The following is a 24,193-nucleotide window of genomic DNA, read 5'->3' on the forward strand; positions in this document are numbered from 1 at the left end:
TTTGGAAACATGATCAAGTATATGACACATTTTACCTTATAGTTCACAACGCTTCCTTAATTTCCTAAGACAGTCACCACTGTGATAGTCTATGTCATTAGGTCAACAACTTAAAAACTAATGCTCTAATACTTAATGAATAGCTGTATAGCAAGCCATTTGATCAAAGTGGAACCAGGTTTTTAATCTAGCATCAGTGTATTTCCTTTTGTTCTGTGATTTTCCTGTTTAATCATGATTATGATTATGGTCATCCATAGAACTATAATTTCTGGCCCAGCAATTCCACCTTTAGGTATTTACTCAAAGAAATAGAAATGTATGCCCATGCTAGTATCCAGAATATAAAAGAACTCTTAAAACTCAACAATAAAAATGTATAACCTAATTTTAAAATGGCAAAAGATCTGAATAGACATTTCTTCAAAGAGGATATGCAAATGGATAATAAGCACATGAAAGGCTGTTTAGCATCATTAGTCATAGGGAAATGCAGATTAAAACCATAATGAGGGGCGCCTGGGTTGCTCAGTGGGTTAAGCCTCTGCCTTCGGCTCGGGTCATGATCTCGGGGTCTTGGGATTGAGTCCCGCATCGGGCTCTCTGCTCAGCAGGGAGCCTGCTTCCCTTTCTCTCTCTCTGCCTGCCTCTCTGTCTACTTGTGATTTCTCTCTGTCAAATAAATAAATAAAATCTTAAAAAAAAAAACCATAATGAGTATCACTTCATACCCACTAAGATAGCTAAATAAAGGCAGACAGACAATAATAAGTGTTGGTGAGGATGTGGGAAATTGGAACCCTCATATGGTGCTGGTGGGGTGGTAAAGTAGTGCAGTCTCTTTGGAAAATAGTCACATAGGTCCTCAAAATGTGAAAGAGAGAGTTACCGTATGAGTCATCAATTCCACTCCTGCTTAGGTACCCAAGAGAAGTGAAGGCATATATCTACACAAAACCCTGTACGTGAACACTGTAGCATTATTCATAATAGCCAAAAGGTAGAAGCAAACCAAATGCCCATTAATTGCTAAATGGATAAACAAACTGTGGTCTATCCCTACAATGGAATACCATTCCACCTTGGAAGGAATGGGATTCTGATGGCTGCTTCAACATGGGTGAACCTTGAACACATCATGTTAATAAAAGCAGCTGGTCACAAAAGACTACATATTATGTGATTCTTTTTATGGGAGTTGTGCAGAATGGACAAATCCATAAAGACTGAAAGTAGGTTAGTGGTTGCCAAGGGCTGGGGAGATCAGTAAAGAGGGAGGGCTAAATGGGGCGTGATTGTTAATGAGGTAAGGTTTGTCCCCAGGGGGTTGGAAATCTAGGATTGGAGAAAATGTCAGCTACCCCAAGGGTCCTGGTGCTCTGAACTGATAACACCTTTCCAAAGGGCCATTTGATAAACTTGAAAAACAATCTTACCTTAGTACCAGTAACTCAGCTTCTAAAGATGTATCCTAAGGAAATAATGAGTAACTTCAGCTAATATCTACGTACAAGAATGTGTCAATAGTATTTTTAATCAAAATAAGATGGAAAAGATAGAATTAGCAAACAAGCGGGGATTAATTGAACTTAACATGGTGCATCTCTATATTAGAATCTTATGTATGCATTTAATTCAATGTTTTCAAAAGAAAAATCACGGGTTCCTGGGTGGTTCAGTGGGTTAAAGCCTCTGCCCTCTGCTCAGGTCATGATCTCAGGGTCCTGGGATTAAGCCCCGCCTCTGGCTCTCTGCTCAGCAGGGAGCCTGCTTCCCTTCCTCTCTCTCTCTCTCTCTCTCTCTCTGCCTGCCTCTCTGCCTACTTGTGATTTCTGTCTCTCTGTCAAGTGAATAAATAAAACCTTTAAAAATAAATAAACCTTTTTAAAAAAAGAAAAATCACATAAATACATGGTTATGTTATTTTATGTTAATAAAAAAATAATTTGCAAAAGATCATGCACGGTATGACCCCAATTAATGTTTTCACAGTACAATTACCTGTAAAAATGGCTGCCTAAGGAGCAGTGATAAGTCTTTTTAATTTTTTGTTTATTAGGTTTTGCATTTCTCTTTGGAATGGGTCAGAGTATGTATTTCTGTGCATATATATTCAGAAGACAAAACAATGTTGGATGTTTAACGGTCACTAAACTCAAGTTAATGTTGTTTGTGTGAACATTTAAAAATGCTGTTCATTAAACACTAAGGAATTTCTAATTCTCTCTCATGGTTGGAGTCCCTTATCTGTATATAAGTGTGAAGTTAAAGCAAGGTTTTGCCAAAGCAGTGCTGTTGACATTTTGGGTCAGGTGATTTTGTGGTGGTGGGAGGTTGGGGAGGTGTGGGCTTGCCCTGAGCAGAGGACGGTGTTCAATGACATTCCTCCCCACTCCATGCCACTAGTACCTCCCAACGTTACAGCAAAATCGTGTCTTCTCATGGAGCCAAGTGTCCCTGGCAGGACATTTATATGTCACGGAATTAAAGGAGCCACTTTATAAAGGAAGAAAATTCTGGATTGTTTGAAAGCGGGATTTATCTGTTGTGAAGTTCTACCTCTTTCCTCAGACCTGTGCTTGATTTGTAACTTGGGTAGACACTGTTTCATCAGGACACCAAGTTAAACAGTGACTTAGCAAAAGAGCTCTTGACTCTCATTTTAATTTCTATGTAAATTGCATGAATCTTCATTACATTTCTTTTTTTTTTTTTGTCTGAGAGTTTATAGCACCAATCCCTTGCACTGCTTCTGATTATAATGCTGGTCATTCCCTACAGCGCGCTCGGCCGTAACCGGAAGCTGTGCCAGTGATGGCGTCCACATCATCAGGGTTTCCAACTTCTCTTCCACGCCTTTTGCCACCGTGTGTGGCGATGAAATCCTGTCTCCAGTCACCCTCCTAGGCCCAGTGATGCTCAACTTCTACTCTAATGCGCACATCACAGACCTTGGATTCAAGTTTAACTATAAGATCACCCGTGAGTAGCCCTAACGATAGAGTCTGGAATTTACTACTTTTCTTAGTTAGTTCCCTTAAGGACTTTTAATTGTGATTCATACATCACCAGCTTGAAGACTTGGGCACTTTAAGGGGAAAAATGATCAAAGAGATGCCTGGTCAAAAATACTGGGGAGAACCTTCTACAGGAACTTTAGCTAGAACTACTCTTTGAAAATCAAATGCAAGATTGAGATTTATGTTGATAATTAAAGTTAAAATGAGCATTCCTGCTGTCTTTAGTTGGTAGTAAGTTATGTAAAGGTGTCTTTTTGGCCTAGACTATCCAGATGCCTGTCTCATTTCTCCAAGTCACTCTGCTAATGTGAAAAACAGTATTTTATAAATTTAGAAAAAAACAGAAGAAAATATCTTTATAATCTTCAGGGAGGAAAGGACTTTTTGATAATACAAAAGCATAAGGTCTTAAGGAAAAGAAAAGATTAATGTATTCAGCTATATTGTAATTTGCAAGTTTTCCATTTCAAAGGCAAAGTGAGAAGACAAGTCATGGGATGAGCAAAAACCTTTGTAGTTACTAGGATCTTTTCATTTTTCATTGTCTGTAGACAATTTAATCCTATGTTTCAAAATCACAAGATTCTATTTCCCTATTTTCAGTTATCTTTTCCTCTCCTGCAGTAAGTGTGGTTAGCTTACTGACATTTTTACCACATCATCCTAGTTTCAGTGAAATGGACACATACATCTGATAAAAGCTTGTTTTGTTTTTTCTTTATGTGACCAAGGTCATTACTAAAGTTAAATCATTTTCTTTCAAATAAATTACTATTCCCATCCACAAAAAAGTCTTGAAACTCTCTACTCATGAAAAAGACCTTTACAAGTCATTCATATTAGCTGTTACCTGAGTCCTGACCCCATTTGGAAGGTGTCACTGTGTGTGACTCCGTAGGTCTGTGGGCACATCCAAAATAGATTTGGGCACAGTGAGGGTCCCTTCCCCTGGTTTTCTTGTTGTATAAAGAAGAGCATCAGTTTGTTTATTCTTTTAGTCCCACTGGTATGTTGGAGACTTACATGCTGCTTTATGATCTTCTACTCTTTAATCTCTCATTTTCCCAAAATCCCTTATATAAGGTTTACCATATCTACTGTGAGAGTGCCATTTAAAAAGTGTTGGCATTAAGATTTCAAATCCTGACAGGTACAAATTTGGGAGTTATTTGGACATTGATAAGCTTTCAGAAACCACATAATTGTCTGTAAGCTGAAATAGAATAATGGCTACACAAATCTAACTTTTTTAAAAGATTTTATTTATTTATTTGACAGACAGAGATCACAAGTAGGCAGAGAGGCAGGCAGAGAGAGAGGGGGGAAGCAGGCTCCCTGATGAGCAGAGAGCCCTATGCAGGGCTTGATCCCAGGACCCTGAGACCATCACCTGAGCCAAAGGCAGAGGCTTTAACCCACTGAGCCACCCAGGCTCCCCACTAATCTAACTTTTAATTCACTACAGTTGTCCCCAGGGGTCTCAGACTGTGTATACTTATGGGTACGTGTAGAGAATAGCCTTCCTCGAAATGTGGGCTTACAAACAAACAAACAACCTTAAATGGCAGCTACGATTTATTTATCATTTCTAAGAGATGTAAATGGAATATCTCTGCTGACAGTATATAAACCAGAGAAATATCATCAAAATATACTACTAACATTATAATTTGAGAATCATAAAATAAAATAGAAGCATTTCTCCCTGCAATGAGTGGGGCAGTTTCCATCATTGTGCAGCATGTGCTCATCCTCCTTATATGTAAGGCCAAACAGAAATAATACTAATTTAATGTTTTTTATAATGGGGTTTTTATGGTCGTTTTATGGCTGTGGTTTTATTGACTAATAGAAACAACTAACAGTTCTGGGCTGTTGATTGCTGGAGTCAGGGCGGGGAGTGGGTCTAGCCTTGCACTTGCTGAGGAGCAGGAATACAAATTTGGGCAAATACAGCCCTTACGAGGCTCACAACTAAATGGGAAACGCAAAGGACCCCACTTGAATGCCCAAAGGGAACTAAACTTGAAAGTTCCAAAAACTGTTTCTAGTACTTCACATTATAATACTCTGTCTTGACGGAGGAAACTCTATATTTAAGATATTTAACCTATATTATAGATCTCCGGATCGCAGTCCTTCCTGGGCCCAGATGCCCACCACATGCCTTGGACTCTGCGTGCCTTTTCTCAGCTTCCAGTTACCTCTGTCATCCCTCTCAATCTGTTCATTAAATACAGGGAATGGACCCCAACACGTGAAATGTGCATTCTCATTGTTTTCACTCTGGTCATTGAATTGACGAATTCCATTCCAAGGTGTGTCTTAAAATATTCTCCCCACTTCTACTCCCTTATTGTCTCTTCCCCTGACCTTAGTGAAAAACATCAATACTGTTTGTAAACAACCACGAAGGGAGATTTAAGTTCTTTAAGGCAAATGGTTGGCATCTCTCTTAAGGAAAAAAGGTGCAATTGTAAAGAATACCTCAAAATTACTCTTTCACGCTCTGAGCAATAATCGTTCTCTGTCTTCTTCTGCAGCCTGTGGGGGAGTGTTCAACTTCTCCACCGGGGTCATCAAGAGCCCTGCCTATTCGTATTCGGACTACCCTAACGACATACACTGTTCGTACACCATCATCGCTAGAGATGACAGAGTGCTTCAGCTGAAGTATGTAAGACAAATGTACCTTCTCTGCAGTTGGGTCAGCTCTACTTGCAGAAAAGATATTCCTTTATAATAAGGAACACTGATTTTTACAGGAGGTATATAAGAGAACCCTGAAGAAGGGAGAGTGAAGTTCTTGTTTGTTAGTATAAATCTGGAAAATGGGTGTCCCGCCTTCCATGCAAGCCAGTAGGGATTAAGGGGGAAAACAGGCACTCCACCAGTGAAAATGAGTGTTGTCATTTTCCAGAAGGCTTCAAAGGAGTGAGTGTAGCCTTTGTATAATGGACTGTAAAAATTTAAGCCTGTCTTGGAAGCAGCAAGAGAAAGTAATTTTCATTTTTGGGGCACTTTCATTTGTTGGAACTTTATTATTATTATTATTATTATTATTTTTAAAGATTCTATTTATTTGACAGAGAGAGATCACAAGTAGGCAGAGAGGCAGGCAGAGAGAGAGAGAGAGGAAGGGAGGGAGGAGGAAGCAGGCTCCCTGCCTGCCTAGCAGAGAGCCCGATGCGGGACTTGATCCCAGGACCCCGAGATCATGACCTGAGCTGAAGGCAGAGGCCTAACCCACCGAGCCACCCAGGCAGCCCTATTATTATTTTTTTTAAATTTTATTTTTTTAATTGACAGACAGAGATCACAAGTAGGCAGAGAGTCAGGCAGACAGAGGGGGAAGCAGGCTCCCTGCCTAGCAGAGAGCCCAATTCGGGGCTTGATCCCAGAACCTTGGGATCATGACCTGAGCCGAAGGCAGAGGCTTTAACCCACCCAGGTGCCCCCATTTATTGGAACTTTAATTGATACTTTCCATAGTTCTCTTCTTTCATTCTTTTTGTTTGTTTTGTTTTTAAAGATTTATTTATTTATTTACTTACTTACTTACTTACTTATTTGACAGAGATAGAGAGTACAAGTAGGCAGAGCAGCAGAGGGAAAGGGAGAAGCAGACTCCCCGCAGAGCAGGGAGCCTGATGCGGGGCTCAGTCCCAGAACACTGACCCGAGCCGAAGGCAGCCACTTAACCAACTGAGCCTCCCAGGCGCTCCTGTTCGGTTTTTGTTTTTATGGTTTTTTTCTTCTTTCATTCTTAAAACAGTTATATGAGGCATGTATTATTAAACCCATTTTACTGATGAGAAAATTGAAGCTCAGACAGGTCAAATTACTTTCTCAGTGTGATATGCTACTAAATGAAAAGTCAGAATCTGAATTCACATCATATTTTCTCCCAAAGCCATGCTGTTAATATTTCCCTATGCTATTTCTTGAAGGGCAAATATTTCCTGACTACTTGAGAAATGTATTTTTATCCATGTATCAGAACACCTCTACACTGGTGCCTTATGATACTGCTTACATCATCAGTAAAACGCTCCCCTAATCCTACCTACTCCCCACAGCACTGATTAAGGACCATAACCTCCAGTTATCAGTGATAAAGTTCAAAACCACATTCATCTGAGATGACGTATTTGTAACTCTTGTGTTTCAGTGATATACAGCGTATGGCAGAGGGCTCTGAAAGTTCGTGTACTTCATAGCAACCTAGAGTTTTGTATAGGAGTTCGATGGGCTGGAATCTTTCTTACCCACCTCCCCACCAAGTGGCTGTGATCACTTTCATCCCTAAAATCGCATACTCTGCAGTTTGCCTCCAGGAACCTATGTCAAATGGGTCTTTATAAAAAAGTCTTATCCAGTCTGATTGGGTTCCTATACCAGACAGTAAATGGTCTAGAGGCTGCATGTTGAAGAAATCTGCAGATGCCCCGCCCCCCGACCCCAGGACTATTTGTAAGGAAGCTGTGCCCCAAGGTCCAAAAAGTCATTTAAGTCTAAGGGACAAAAGAATAAACAAAAAATGCCAGATGGTCCAAAAAAGGAGGCCCTATGGAAGGATCATCTGCCTAGAATGGCAGAATAAGGATTCTTTCTTGCCGTGTGCCTTGGTGGCCCAGTATTTGCTTCTACATGGGTAGGATTGTAGGTGATATATATATATACCGTATCTGTTGATAACATATATCTATTTCCTGTGTGGGCTTTGTCTTATCATAGTCAAAATTCTTTTAGCATGGTTGGGAAATTTTTTATACTCTAAGAACCTACATTCTATGAAACAGATATTAGCCCAGTTTTTGCAGAAGTTGTAAACATTAGTAAAACATGATTTCTTCTACCAGGGCTCTCAAAGTACCATGGCAACATAAGCTTTTCTATCAATGGGCTTTTCCAGATATCATCTGTTCTCTGGAAAAATGATAAAAAATAAGATGTCAAAACAGCTTTGAGTCCTCTTGGAAACTCAAATCTTTATCTTTCTTTATGGATTCATGTTGTAGAAAATAAATGTGTTACCCAAGGAGAATAAAAATAGATGTAGTATTTTGGGAAATTATCTAGCTCTTGTTCTGCCTTCATCTTCTTTTACAAGAGCATTACCTATTACATGTGGTTGAAGAAAATAAAGAATTTTTCATCTTGTTCTTAATCGTCAGTTTGAAAAAATTGAACTAATTAAGGCTTTTTAAAAATTTTACAGATCCTTTTTTTCTTAAGGCTCTTAGAAGGAATTTTCAAATTAAATATCTTCAAATTATTCTGTATTAAAGACTATTTATTTATTTGTTTTATTTGAGAGAGAGAGAGAGACAGAGGTAGAGAGTCCAAGGAGGAGCAGAAGGAGAGGGACAAGCAGACTCCTTGCTATGCACAGAGCCCAATCTCCTGACCCTGAGATCAGGACCTGAGCTGAAATCAGGAGTCAGACACTTAACTGAAGGAGCTCCACAAATTATTCTGTGTTATATATTATTTATTGTAGCTGCTAGCAAAAAGAAAGAAAAAAAAAAAAAAACCGAGAAAGCAGGAGAACCTACAGAAATGAGGGCAGGATATCAAATAATTTAAACAAATTTAAGAATAATAATAAACCCATTCTAAAGCCCTAAAGATAAACCATGTAGAAAGCCTTGCTTGTTTAGGAAACTCTGGGAATAGTTACTTGAAAAGACAGAGCATAGGCCTTAGATTAAAGTAGTATCTCAGGCCATTAAATGAAGTTTAGGGCGTATCTGTCAGGATAGTTTTAAGTGGTAACAAACATGCCCAGCGCTCAGTAGCTTAATGAGTTGATTTCTCACCTGTATGAGGATGTCCAGTGTGGCCTGGTCACTCAGCAGCCAGGCTGATGGATGCTTCATTTCTACATTTGAATCCATGACCCATCACTGCGGTGGGAAGACAAACTGAATAGTAATTTTTTTAAAAAACACCTTCCAAAACATAATATGTATCACTTCTGCTTATATTTCTTAAGACAAAAGAAAGTCTAAGGGCCATGTAGAACCTCACAGTGTATCCAGAAGGGCAATTCTCCCAAACGTCAGGAACGCAGAGTGCTAGGGATATGTGGTGTAAAGTTCCTATAACAACTATAATGATCCTAAATATAAATATTTGCTTATAGCCATCCAGTCATTAGAATAGCATATTGTTTCTAGTACTTTCTGTCAAGTAAAGCATGGATGTTCTGCTTCTAGCCTTTGTCTTGTTTTTTTGTTTGTTTGTTTGTTTTGCTTTTCCTTTTGTTTTTACAAGAACGAGAGTTAAAGTGTAATGGAAATCCGGATGGAGAACTTCTGTATTAACAAGGTTCATTCCACAGGTTTAGTGATTTCGATGTGGTTCCCTCCACCTTCTGCTCCCAAGACTACCTGGCAATATATGATGGTTCTAACGTCAGTGATCCCCTTCTTGGAAAATTCTGCGGTTCTGAGCTTCCACCCAATATTAAGAGCAGCAATCACAGTTTGCTTCTGGTATTCAAGACAGATTCATTTCAAACAGCAAGAGGTTGGAAAATATCTTTCTGGCAGACGCTGGGTAAGAATTTGGGATATGTAAATCTATTATTCATGACTGTTGCTTTTCTGCTTTACTTATTTTTTTTTCACCTGACTAAAGTTGCTTTTCATTTAAATTTTGAGGAATATGTCACATGAAGTTTTGGTTTTAAAAGTTATATATGATATATTTTGATTAAAAAAAAAACACTCAACTAATATACCTCTCTGGTGTACAACAATAAAGTCTTTCTACACAACCATCTCGGATGAGACCTGAATCTCATTTTATCACTGATGGAAATGGCAGAAGTTTAGCCTAAAAGCAGGCAAGGGCTCCATCAAGAAAAAGGTCTCATGACCGACCTGTGTTGACTTTATCTTTAAAATGATGAACAGCCTTGGGAGAATTTTAAGTGAGAACTGCATGACCAGACTTGACTTCTGGAAAGACGGTAGTGGTAGCAGGCTGGAGGGAGGCTGGGGCAGGAGGACCCGATGACTTGAGAAGAAGCTCATTACAGAATGCCGGATGGCAAAGGTTGAAGGTTCAAACTGATGCAGTGGGAATGGAAATAGAAGGAAAGGTAAGAGGGGCGCCTGGGTGGCTCAGTGGGTTAAGCCTCTGCCTTCGGCTCAGGTCATGATCTCAGGGTCCTGGGATCGAGCCCCACATCGGGCTCTCTGCTCAGCAGGGAGCCTGCTTCCCCTCCCTCTCTCTGCCTGCCTCTCTGCCTACTTGTGATCTCTCTCTCTCTCTCTCTCTCTGTCAAATAAATAAATAAAATCTTAAAAAAAAAAAAAAAAGAAGGAAAGGTAAGAATCTCAGAGAAACTGAGAAGGGAGAATGCTGTAGATAACTCTCATCCCTCTGCTCCAAAGCCAAGCTTACCTTGGGCTTTCTTTACATTTGATGTGTTACTTTTCTGTGCATTTCCTGAGGGAAGCAATTAGACACTTGTGTTGTGAAGGCTTCCCAATAAAACATAGACATCATTACAAATTGTATCAGAAAACCACTTCGCCACCTCTCCTACTTAGCTATATCAACAGTCACTTGAAAGCAAGTCTCGGGCAGACAGGGAATATCGCCTCAATAGAATTTGTCTAAGTGAAGTGGCGTACAAAAAGCATAGAGGCTATTTTGAAAGAAAAATTCATTTTCCTTTGGAGATTTTTGCACAAAAGAACCCATACATTCTTGCCTTTAGCACAGACTTTAGAATCAAATGACATATATTTGCATTTGCTCTTGCTACCTGCTTTCCAGTTGTTTTTCCTTTTCCTAATATATTCTCAATTGACCATTGAAATAGTCTGAAAGTGCTCTCTGCTGTTGTCCCCGGCATGAAGCTTCCCAAGTGAGTCAGTGCAGCATTCACTAGCCTCATTAATTACTGTTTTTCTGAGCTGCAAGGAAGGCATTTGGACTCACTGTGATTTTACTGAACTAAAGTGGCACAGAAGGAAAAATCTTACACTATCAGAGGCATTGTTCACATACAACCACAGGCTCTCTCGGTCAGTTACTGTTTTCCTCGGGTCACAGTTCTTGGAAGGGTTCAAGTGTAGGGAATAGAAATGGAATGTCATTAGTTGTCAGAGTGGTGTGATCACTGCATTTCATGATGATGACTTTTACCTCTTTTTCACCTTTATAAATGTTCTTGGACACTTGGAAATATTGAAGAAGTGCTTTTGAGTAATCACTATCAGTAATTTGTTTTTTACTGAAAAGCTAAGTGTTGCCTTGAATTGCTTTGGTTTCACAAAGCCTTCAAGAACACACTTATCAGTTTACTGATCATTCTGCATAACTTCTCAATTTTCTTTTGTTTCATTTTTTGTTTGTTTGTTTGTGGTAAGGGACTAGGGGAAAGAGCAATTATGGAGGACAAGGGGAGATGGAGAGGAGAAGGGAGTTGAGGGAAATTGGAATGGGAGGTGAACCATGAGAGACTAGGGACTCTGAAAAGCAATCTGAGGGGTCTGATTTGCCGGGTGGGTGGGAGGTTGGGGTACCAGGTGGTGGGTATTAGAGAGGGCACGGATTGCATGGAGCACTGGGTGTGCTGCAAAAAACAATGAATAATATTATGATAAAAATAAATTTTAAAAATTTTAAAAAATAAATAAATATGAATAAATTTAAAAAAGGAATAGATTGAATTCTTCTAGTTATAGATCTGGATTAAAAAACAAAAACAAAAACAAAATCTTGGACTTGGCCACTAGGATGCACCTTTCACATCTGTCTTACGCATTTAAAATCATCCCCTTTTCCCATAGAAAGGTGAGAACACCTGTATGGACTTGACAGCGAGTTTTCAACAGTCACATGAATTTTCGACAAGGTGTCCAAAACGGTCAATTCAGCCTGGAAAACAGTATTTTCCCAGTGTAAATAATTGCCGCGAAGAGACCATTTTAGTCTGCAACATTCCAGTTTGGTTCATCTTGACTAACACACTCGAGTTTTGCAAATTTGCCATTTAGATGGTACAATTGACAATACTTTATAGAGATCTGCTTCGATTTTTCGGAAGTCAGTGGAGAGCCCCACTCATTTAACTATGTGATTATGAGGTCAACTCCTTCATTTGTATTGCTAATGGGTCAGAAAGATTTGGGGCAAATATCCCATGGTTTGTGTTAATTACTAAATATGTAGGGAAATTGAGTTTTGTTCTTTCGTGGAACTTCTGTATTAACGGCCCCTAATGGATGGGATATAAGGTACAGAGAAAGCAGGCAGCCCCTTCCCAGGGGCTAACATCTAACTATAAAGCGAATCTGCCTTTCCCCCTTCACTCCAGCATTCCATGAATAATTAATTGATCCTGAGAGAAAATGACCAGCAAAGCCATCGTGCCGGGCATTAGGGATCTGTGAAACTCTGAATTTATCTGAGTGTTTTTCTTAAAAGAGTGAGCTTTTGTCTGATTGTCAGTGGTATCAAGAGTCTTCTAAAGTTTAAGAAGCCATTAATCCTGTGGATTTGGCTGAAATAGGAATGCTATCTAGTGCAGAATTGACGTTTATAAGTAACCTTTATTTTATTAAATTTCTACTAGTTGAGCTTTTGTCCCTCCTTGACCCCCAGGGATTGCTTTGGCCATGACTGGGCTTACATGTGTGTCTTGTGAAGCATTTCAGACTTGCAGACATGTTTTTAAGCTTTCAGAACCCCTGCTGCTTCTCACTGCCCTGGTCTCATGTGAGAGTTCTGCTCCGTCAGTCTTGTTCGTGACACAGTCATCACATTAGACACCAAACTTCTAGATATTTGATTAGATCGGGGATTCGAAGTACATTATTTGTGTAGTATACTGTGGTGATTCCATTTTGTTTTTTAAAGTAATGTGTTCATAACACTTCAGCAAAATGTCAGGGTCAGAAACTGACCCTGGCCTGATGAGGTGTGAGATTGGTAGGCATTTGGAACAGTGAGTAGCCTAGGAGAGAGTAAAGAGTGACCCTTTGGGATGACATGTCTTAGAAGGGCAAGGATGTGACGTCACCCTAAAGAAGATGGTAACGTCAGGGAAAAGGGGGTGTCAGTGACTAGAGGCTGTAAATATGGGACATGTGACTAAAGCTCCTAGCTCCCTGTCGTCCACAGTCAATGTGAGGAGGATGAGGGCCACTGCCTGTCCCTTCCTTGTGTAAGTGCCATATAGAGAATGAGTCAGTTGGCAATATGGTCAGACTCACAGACAAAGGTGAGACAAAGGTTTTAAACACCCGAGCACATATTTAACAAGAACAAAATGAACCATACTCCACAAAGGCGAAACCATGCCTAGATGGGAGGAGCTGTGGACCAGAAATCCCATGGCCACCACCTAATCAGCACATTACATCATTGCCTGGTAAGATGTTTTAGAAGAGTCCGTTAGCATTTTTTAATTCAATTTTTTATCTGCTAAAAAAACATCACTTTGAAAAATTACCACTTTCTTTCTTTTAAGAATATGTTGGGGATGAAGTAGCTAATTCCTATAAAGTTCCTTAGATGTCCAAGAGAAAGACTGTTATGCTCTCACAAAGTAATGCTATGGTCTTGGGCTTCTGTGAGGCTCCATGACGGTCCCATCCTGTATCTGAGGTGGGGGAGGAGGCCTGGGTACAGCCGGGGTCATGAACATCAATGGGACCCTCCCTGAAATCAAAAGCTAAATTTTAATTACATTCTAACACCTTGCAGAGGCCTAGCATATAACGGATACTCCATCAATATTAATAGGCTGTGAATGCATTAAAGAACAAGTAGATACGTGTACCTACTTAACAATTAATTCCCTCAATTTAATATAAACGACATACTCTACACTGTATTGTATCTAGATGTGCCTCCTTCTCCATCATGGTTCATATAGTTCAGCTAAGACTCAGGGTAGTAAATTGGATCAGTTTCATCCTCAGAGAATTGGGAGTACGAGATCAGACTCAACCTCTGGGTCATGTGTGTCTGGCCTCTGGATTTTTGTCCCCTGCCATAACATCTGGAAAATGTCTTTCTAACATGCTAAAGGAAGACACTGGGAGCAGTGGGAGGAAGCTGAGGGAGTTGAGCCTAAGTTTGTTGATAAGAAGGGACAAGAGAAGGAAAGGGGAGACTGACAAATACAGTGGGAGTCTGCGGCCCCAAAGATAGAAAATATGGTCAAAACAGATGGAGAAAAATGTAACAACATGTCAAAATCAGACTCTGGCTTCTAGTTACTTTTTCAGTTTCAGTTTTGGTGTTATGTTTGGACTTTGAGAGGCATTCTAAAATTCTGTAGATTGATGGTAAAAGAATAAACTTAATTCTAAAATTCTATAGCTAGATGGTAAAAGAATAAACTTAATTTATTCAGTGGCTGTAGGGCGCCTGGGTTGCCCAATGAGTTAAGCCTCTGCCTTCAGCTCAGGTCATGATCTCAGGGTCCTGGGATCGAACCCCACGTCTGGCTCTCTGCTCGGCAGGGAGCCTTCTTCCCCCCTCTTTCTCTGCTTGCCTCTTTGCCTACTTGTGATCTCTCTCTCTGTTAAAAAAAAAAAAAAAAAAAAAAGAATATTCAGTGGCTCTAAATATTGATGTATGTATGTTTCCACGTGCTTCTTAAAGTCTGATCAAAGCTGCCAAACCTAATTATTTTTAAAAGTGTAAGTGCAGTAAGAGGGTTGAGTTATAACTTGAAAAATTTTATAAATCACTGCCCAAGTAATTCTCAGCTTAGCAGTAACAGGGGTATTACTCGAAAGCAATGGTGTTTGTCTGTTCTCTTAATGTCATTTGCTCCCTCTGATGAAGTCAGAGAATGAAATGAGCTGAAATTGTACACCCATTTGCAGAAAACTAGACTGAGCTTACTTCCGCCCTTTTTAAGCCTTGTAACTTTTCACTGGTGATTGGATTTCCCTTGAGAGATGATGCCAAAGACAGGGGTATCTGCAGTTTCTTCTTTGTGGGTTTTATTGAAAAGGGTTTTTTGCTGAGCAGAGAATGTGGGGCCACAGTAAGGAAAACAGCAATGCCTCGTTCAGCAAAACCTTACGAAAGCAAGTAGACAGGAGTAAAACTCCAGATCAGCAAAAGGAAAGGAAAGATTTTTAGCAAGATATATTCCAACATCAGAGTCTATGCCCCCCTCCCCCTGGAATGACCTGTGCCTGTTTAAAGAGTAGGGCTGCTGTTGAGGAAAAATAAAACCAGATGGTATTGTGGAAACCAAACTGAATGATAAAATTGAGTTAGTGGTAAATCATAAGATAACACTGGAAAACATTTGAGTGCATAAGAGCTGGGAAGTAATTATCCTGCATTAACCTAAGCCGCACCAGCCCTCCTCAAAATAGCATTCAGTCTTGTCTCAGATGTTCTCAAAACTTGGTGTTTTGAGTTAAATTATTTGTAACCACAGATTCCCTTTAATAATAATTATTATCCTTACTCGGATCAGCTTGACTTTGATGTAGTGTTTGCAGGAGCTTAAGTACAAACTATCTCTGGTCAGCAGTAAACATTAAAAAAATTCTTTGGTTGTAAATCAGTTGTTTAGAAATGAAACATCATTAGGGCCATAGGACTATATTCTTCTTGTTGTCATGATATGAAAAAAATCTATTGATTGTGTGGTAGCTGTACATTCTGCTCACTCCCAAATTAAGACATCGCAAAGTCCCAGGGTAAAGCTAAAAAAGTGGAAATATCCATAGTACAATGCATAAGCTAATATATCAGTAAGAACAAAAGAGTAGTTCTGTGTCCCTGTTTAAATTGTTATTTAAAAGCTATGGGAATCTGGTTCTGGTCTTATGAATTCCACCTCTTTGGTATCGAAATCTGAGCATGTTGCTATTAAGGCTTCTTTCTCTAAACAGAACATTTTTAAAAATTTCATAACTTTCAATTTTGTAATTGTCAATGTTAAGTAAGTAAGGTTATACTTCTTTTATTTTTTATTGAAGAATAATTGACATTCAAATATTGTATTAGTTTCAGGTGCACCACATAGTGCTTCGATATTTATATACATTACAAAGTGGTTACCACAGTAAGTCTAGGTACCATCTGTCACAATACAAAGTTATTACAATATTATTGATTATACTCCCTATGCTGTGCATTACATCCCAAAGTCTTACCTATTTTATAAATGAAAGGTTGTACCTCTTCATCCCCTTTACCTATTTCATCCAGTTCCCCAACTCCTGCAAACATTCATTTGCTCTCTGTATATCTGAGTCTGTGTGTTTGGTTTCATTTGTTCATTTATTTTGATTTTCATTTCTACATATCAGTGAAGTCATATGTATTTGTCTTTCTCTGCCTGACTTATTTCACCTACCATAATACCTTCTAGGTCCATCCGTGTTGTTGCAAATGGCAAGATTTCATTTTTTATGACTGAATAATATTCCATTGTATGTATGTATGTATGTATGTATGTATGTATGTATGTAGATAACATCATCTTGATCCATTCATCCACTTGTGGACATTTACTTTGATTCCATATCTTGGCTATTGTAAATAATGTTGCAAAGCACGTGGGAATGCCAATATATTTTCAAATTGGTATATTCCCTTTTTTCAGATAAATACCTAGAAATGGGATTGGCAGATCATGTGGTAGTTCTGTTTTTAACTTTTGGAGAAATTTACTGCTTTCCACAGTGGCTGTGCCAGCCTCTATCTGCACCAACAGTGCAAGAAGTTTGCCTTTTCTCCATATCCTTGTCAACACTTACCATTTCTTGTCTATTTGATAATAACCATTCTGATAGGTACGAAGTCTAAGTCGTACTTCTTTTAGGTAGTAGAGTTGGCACATTAATGTATCTCGTATTTTACAAATGATCAAATTTGCTCTGCTTGCTGTAATCTAATACTCATAAATTGAATTTACTTAAGTAATGGACTTAACATCATTTATCACTGCAAATTTTTAGCTAAGGATGCATTTTCCTATGAAAATACTATCTCTAAGGCAATGTTTTAAATCTTTCAGTGATATTTTTATTGTTATTCTGTGAGTTGCTTCTTACCAATTAAATGTGTGCTAAAAATGAACTAACTTAGCTTTAAAAACAGGTTAATCCATAGGACAAACATGCCATTTTGTTAAAAAAAATACATAAGTACGTACATACATGTACATAGACCAAATGTGTGCATAATGTAACAACAACTTTACAAATCAAGAAGCATATTTAACTCCAAGAATTCCCTTTGTAAACGTATGTTAGATGCAAAGATCCATATAAGAACGATTTACATGTTCTATTCATTCCTTCATTGTTTATTCAACAATATTCACCAGCTACTTGCTGTGCAGGCAAGGAACTTCTCCTTGGGAATACAAAGATGAAATGAACAAGGTCCTTATTCTTGAGAGGTTCATTCAAGTAATGAGTTAGTAAGTAATTGTAAATTTGGTGTAATAAATGCTTTTTGACAGAAGTATGTGCAAAGGACAGTGGAGGCAGAAAAGCCAGGGACCTGTGGTACGTCTTCCCCCTACGCCGGCTTCTCCCTCTGCTTGTGCTTTCTCTCTCTTCCTCTGCCAAATAAATAAATGGAGTCTTTAAAAAAGAGTGAGAGAGAGAGAGAAAGAGAGAGAGAGAGAGTGTGTGTGTGTGTGTGTGTGTGTAAGCTCTGGAGGAAGACTTCCTAGGAAAAAACCCAGTTTTTGTCCATCCCAACAAATCTGAACGTGGACACTTTTCCTCTCTAAATCTTGATGATCTCCTCTGTGAAATGGGTGCACTAATAGTGACTACCTGACAGGGCTGTGGTGAGATTAAACTAAAACATTCCCTGGCATTCATTAAGCATGGCATACATTTCAGCCTTAGATTGTAGCAACTTGGAAGGAGAAGGCATTCCTTGGGAAAGCATTCTATAGAGAAGGAAAAGCATGTACAAAGTTGCAGGTGCATCCCATTTCAGAGGCTACAGACTGACCCTCAGGTCATTTGGTAATGTTCTGGGGCACGAGGCAGAGAACAATAGGAGCCTGTGACAGCAGAAATAGACAGAAGCTACGTGCAGAAGGCCCTGTATCACAGGCAGAGGGGAACCATGAACGGTTTTGAGCTGGAGATCTAATGATCTAATAGGTTTGTTTTAAAGAGCACATTCTAGTATCTGTATGGATGGTGTTTTGAAGTAGGGGTGGCCTTTTATGCAGGGAAAAATTAGGAAAGTACTAGAGTTGTTTTGGCAGAAGATGATGAGAGAAGTGTAAAAATAAAAGATATAGAAAGATGTGGAATCTATGGGACACAGAGGTCTTTGAACAGTGTAGTAATGCTTTCTGGTGATACAGCCATCCAAATGCAAAATTACCAGGAAAAGATCAGGTTTTGTAGGAGAAAATAATAATTTTAGGTTTGGGTATGGAGATTTTGGTGCATTTAAGACATCCCGCTCAAGTCCCATAGTTCATCAGATATAAGAATTAGAAGCTTAGTAGAAGGATCTGGGATAGAGTTTTGCTTGTTTTTACCTTGAGGCAATGAAGTGTGGCACATACACGTTTAAAATTATGATATATGCCTGGTGAACTGACTTGTATCATTATGCAATTTTTTTTTAAATGCTTCTTGTCTTAAAGTCTACTTTTTTCTAAGTTCGTATCACTTCCCTAACTTTCTTTTGTTCGTGTTTGCTTGGTATAGTTTTCAATCTCGCTACTTTCGAACTTTTCCTATCCTGAAGATTTTATTTAGGTTCTGTTTTACTTTGTCTTTCATTTGAGAATTTCCTATTTTTTTCAACTAATGAAATTACCAACATTATTGGACTTAAATGGACCCATTGTATTTTGTTTTCTCTTGGTCCTGCCTGTTCTTCCATTCTTTTATCCTTTCTTGGGCTTCTTTAAATTGGTTTCTGTCACTCTCCTTTTTAAGTCATTGCTTCTACATTCTGTTCCTCTTCTTTAAGTGATTACCTTAAAAAATAATTTAAAATTATTCCTTTCACCACTTCATAATAAGTGTAAAGGACCTTAGAACATTTTAAATCCATTTATCTCCTTCCTGTCTTTTTGCTATTTAATGTCAATTGTTTTAACGCTACTTTTATTTTTTTTATTTTTTTATTTTTTTTTAATTTTTTATTTTTGATAAACATATATTTTTATCCCCAGGGGTACAGGTCTGTGAATCACCAGGTTTACACACTTCACAGCACTCACCAAATCACATACCCTCCCCAATGTCCATAATCCCACCCCCTTCTCCCAAACCCCCTCCCCCCCGGCAACCCTCAGTTTGTTTTGTGAGATTAAGAGTCACTTATGGTTTGTCTCCCTCCCAATCCCATCTTGTTTCATTTATTCTTCTTCTACCCACTTAAGCCTCCATGTTGTATCACCACTTCCTCATATCAGGGAGATCATATGATAGTTGTCTTTCTCTGCTTGACTTATTTCGCTAAGCATGATACGCTCTAGTTCCATCCACGTTGTTGCAAATGGCACTCAAAATGGATGAAGAACGCTACTTATATTTTAAACATAAAACATTTTTATTGCTTTATGCAAGTAGTACTTATGTGTATCAACATTGCTGTTTTTATTTTATTTTATTTTATTTTATTTCCCCTTCCTGAATTTCCCTGCCTCCTTATGGGACCAATTTCTTTCTTTTTGAAGAATTCTTTTTAGTGATTTTTTTTTTAATTTGTGGCAATTCTTCTGGTAAAAGCTCCTTTTTCTTCTGGTAAAAGCTTTTTCTGTTTGTTTTTGTTTTTTGTTTTTCTAAAAATGGTGTTAGTTTGTCTTATATTTTCTCTGAATATAGAATTCTAGTGTGGTTTTTATTTTCTTTCAGCACTTTAAGATGCTATTCCTTCGTTTTCATCTGATTTTTTTGTTGTTGCTGTTAAGATTTTATATATTTATTTGACAGAGAGAGATCACAAGTAGGCAGAGAAGCCTATGGGGTTGCTACTGATTGGTCACTGGAATTACCTTTTTTTGTAGTATTTTAGTTTTAGGCTTCCCAAATATTACTAGACCAAGTACACAATCTAAGTTAAATTAGGCTGGATCTCAAATTAGGATTTTTTAAAAGAGTCAAATTGAGTGATGTTACCAAAAACAAAGAAGATCAAAACACGCAATTCATGTTACAAAACCCATTATGTTGTTTTTCTAGCACAACATATGTATATAATACCTAAAAGGTTATACATGTTTGAGGTTAGAGAGTTGAAAAATAAATCCAATTTGCTTTTAGATAAAAAGACAAAGCATGTTTGTCTGGAACCTAGGTCAGTTTTTAAAAATGAATTCTCTGCTGTAGGGCAATTGAATAATGCAGCTTTGAAAATCACAGCAAGATCTATTCAAAGGAAAGATTATGGAGCTCTAACCCTGTGTCCTGTGTGGTTGAAGGGAAGCTACCCTGGCGCACCCCCATTTCCCTAAAGCACCACCTTTGAATGTGTTTATGTTCTCTTTCCTGTGCTTTGGTCGGCTTCCTTCAACTACAGACTCAAGCTCCAGCTGGCTCACTGAGAAACAGGAAAGTGCCCAAAGTCAGGCCAGTCTTTATCTGTAAGGATGGCTTGCCATTCACCATGTGTCCAAGTAGTGGCAGTCCAGAGACAGATAGAGATCCTATCCAGAAGATGTCAATAAAACGTCAGTCACAAAAAAAATGTCCATTCTCACGATAACTATTTAGAAATGCACCTGTCTCCACTTAAGGCTTCAAGATATTTTCTCTTGGATAAAAGAACTAATTTTCTTTGTCAGATTTATGTTGGCTTGTACTTCACTCTAAAACTGAGTTGTCGGAGGGAAAGAATTTACGATTTAATTGCTGATTTTTAATTCAGTAGATCTGGACCCACATTTCACTCCTTACTATGGGCTTTTATTTCCAGTATTTCTTTAGCCAAACATTGTCTTTCTCTAAAGAAGTAGCTCTTTTGTAGGAAGTATTTCCAATTTTAGGAAAGACGGTTAGAGTGACATTTGTTCTTGGACATGGGGAATGTCATGACTGAGCATGACTGACGAATGTGCTGATGGATGGGAGTTTGCTGGATGGAGGAATGTGTAAGGACACGGAAGGTGATGGATTTATGATGCTAAGTATGTCAAGGTGAAGGGCTGATACTGGTGAAAAAGGTCATGAGGGAAATTTAAAAATATCAGTATAGTAAACGAATATTAGTGTCTTATGTATGAAACTATTTCATGATCACAGAGTTCTTTCTGATATGTCCTCTTATTGTTGAAATATAGAAATGTAGAACTAGTAATGTGGCAAAGCACTTTTTGGTAAAGATCCTTCTTTTGGTAATATTTATCTCTATATTTCCCCAAAGACATACATTTATGGTTATATTTGCTATAGGGGGAGGAGAAGCAAAGAGCAGTTGTACTATGTTTAAATATTAAAATGGGGGAAATTAGAGCATTTAGAACCATTTACCGCACCAAACAAACACTGAAAGGATATTACCCATATAATGTTACACTTACATCGATTATTTGACTATGCCCTCATATAGCCTATTACTCCTATCATATTACTCAAATATAGTATGAATTATATAATTCATTCACATAATGTTATGCTCACCTCAAATATTTGAATATTTTGGCCAGGATTGTCTGATGGTAATGTTAATTCTCCTTTTTTTTTAAGTTCTATATATATATTCTATGAATTAAGCAACATGCTCTGTTATAGTTTAACAACTCAAACAAGCTATTTGGGTATGGATCGGCTATGGCCACAGTAGTGTTGAGCAACAAATCAGCCAAAATTCAGTGGCTTATCCCTCTAGCATTTATTTTTATCACTGATGGGTTGGCAGACTGGTTTGTCTGCCTGTTCCAGGCCACAGGTTGATTGCACTTGGTTTCACAGTTCTGGCCCACTTCATATATGAGCTCTTGGTGGATGGAGCATGGGAGCACGAACTAAAAAACACAAAGCCCCTTTAAGACCTATTCTTACTTCAAGACCATTAATATTCTGAGACCTAGCACCAGTCCCTTGGCCAAGCCTACCACCAAGTGGACAGAAAAGCATGCTGTGTCCATTCTAATGTATTGCAAAGAGAAGGGCTAAAGAATTAAGAATCATCCAAGCTACCCATCAGTCTGCGGCAGCACACACCAATGACTTTTGTTTTCTTGCTTTTGGGCTCCCTGGAGGGAGGGAGGGTGTGTCTGCCTTATGACATCAGTACGGTAGTAGTGTGTATAATGGTGCCACTGTACCCAGATACAATTGCCATCTTGCCCTTATTATCAGTAACAGTTCATAAACAAGGGGTGATAATATAGTCTAAACTTTTAAAAATAACATTTAATTTTTAAAGCTGATGCATTCATAGAGTAAAGCCCAACAATACCAATTTCCGGTATACAAACCTCCAACTCTTACTGCGTGCCCTTGCTGCCTCCAGCCTAGAGTGTAGCCATGTCTTCTCTATTGGTCTCATCTCCTCCAGTCCTACACCCCTCCTTGTAATGCTGCTACCAGAAATATATTTACATCATACTTGTTTAGAAAGGACATTCTGACCCTACCACTCTTCTAATCAAAAACCTTTCAGGTAGATCCCCATTATCCACAGAATCAAGTCTCAAGGTCAAGTTCTATCATCCCGCAGTTGAGGCCCTCTGCAGGACAGCCCATCCTGTTTCCCAATCTTCTTGTCCTCAGCGGACTCTAGAGTACTCACTAAGAGAATTATGCTTTCCTCTGCATATAATGTAAATTCTTGTCCACTGCATCTTTGGTTATAAGGTTCCATCTGCCTGGAATTGGCAGTATCAATTCCAGTTCTACATAGTCTTGTCCTGTTTATCCTTCAAGACCCAAATCAGATGTCACCTCTTCCTTGGACATTCTACATCCTCATAGCCTGAAGTAGTCTGCCCCTTCCTGCAGAACTCACAAGACTTCCCTGCCGCTTTTATGGTACCTGTTTTGGTGTTTTGTTTTGTTTTGTTTTCTGAATTGTATTATCATTATTTATGTATGCCTTATCACTGCTGTTGGACTACCACTTACCTTTTCCCACCTCAATACTAAATCTATTTCTTTCACTATTAAAACAGTATTTAATGGGGTGCCTGGATGGCTCAGTCAAATGTCTGACTCTTGGTTTCAGCTCAGGTCGTGATCTCAGGGTAGTGAGATCAAGACCTGCATCAGGCTCTGCACTCAGTGGGGATTCTGCTTATGATTCTCTCTGTCTCTCTGCCCCTTGCTCCCTCCCTCTACCGCCGTGGGCTCTCTCCATCTTTCTCTAAAATAAATAAATAAATCCTAAAAAAATTTTTCTTTTTGAAAAAAAAAAAAAAAACAACCCAAATATTTAATAAATAAATAAATATAAATATTTAATAAATTCATTAATACCCTGAGTCATTATTCTTCCCAGCTCTGCATATCAGGTTAAGTGGTTTTCTTAAGTAACAGTCAGTCCACCCTGGGTATAAAAGCAATGCAAACTCCAGTTCTTTCTTTGGGTTGCAGGCTTATGTCATGTGAGCAGAGTCATTAGCAGTATGTGGTTCAGCAGTGGGCATTGCTTTGGTTTCAGAATAATTTTGTGCTATATACCATCTACGGATTTATCAAGGACTGGGCCTTTGGAAGCTTTTCAACTCAAGGAAACGTCTGATTGTGCAAATAATCTATCTTTTTATCTGACTTTGAAGCTATGGACAGGGCAGTTTGACCTACTAAGTAATGTGCCTATCCTGAAAAACTCGCCACAAATTTCATACTTTGCCTGGGAGAAGGGCTGCCATTGTTTCCATTTCCTGCCAAGCTGCAAGGCCAAAATCTTAGCGCCCCCTAATGTTGCAAGCAATCTTTTCACCGTTAACAGGGACTGTAAAATGAATAAAACTATGTCCCATATTCTGAGGATTTAGTTCCATATTTTTTCATAGTTGATCATTCTGCCTTCTTGAGAGGATTTTTTTTTATCTCTTTTCTATTTTTATTATGAATCTTAAGGTTTTTATTTCAAAGTAGAATTTATTTATTTATTTTATTTTATTTTTGCCCTTAAAGCTCTTTTTCAGTTTGCCTTTTGAGGGAAAAAAAAAAAAAATCAAATATAGAGTATGTTTTAATATAAACTGGACTGTAGTTTTAAATGTATGTAGT

At 38.5% G+C, this 24,193-nt stretch overlaps 1 protein-coding gene across 1 annotated transcript in view; it reads left to right on the plus strand.

The window, feature by feature from the left end:
• CUBN (cubilin) overlaps positions 1–24,193 on the plus strand; it is a 258,604-nt gene that overhangs the window by 211,056 nt on the left and 23,355 nt on the right. The window contains exons 57-59 of the mRNA XM_059404241.1: positions 2,782–2,982; positions 5,564–5,693; positions 9,367–9,584. Of these exons, the coding sequence (XP_059260224.1) occupies positions 2,782–2,982; positions 5,564–5,693; positions 9,367–9,584 (549 nt within the window). The remainder of the gene's footprint in view (positions 1–2,781; positions 2,983–5,563; positions 5,694–9,366; positions 9,585–24,193) is intronic.

Source organism: Mustela nigripes, chromosome 6 (genome assembly GCF_022355385.1).
Source record: "Mustela nigripes isolate SB6536 chromosome 6, MUSNIG.SB6536, whole genome shotgun sequence".
In the NCBI taxonomy this organism is placed as follows: domain Eukaryota; kingdom Metazoa; phylum Chordata; class Mammalia; order Carnivora; family Mustelidae; genus Mustela; species Mustela nigripes.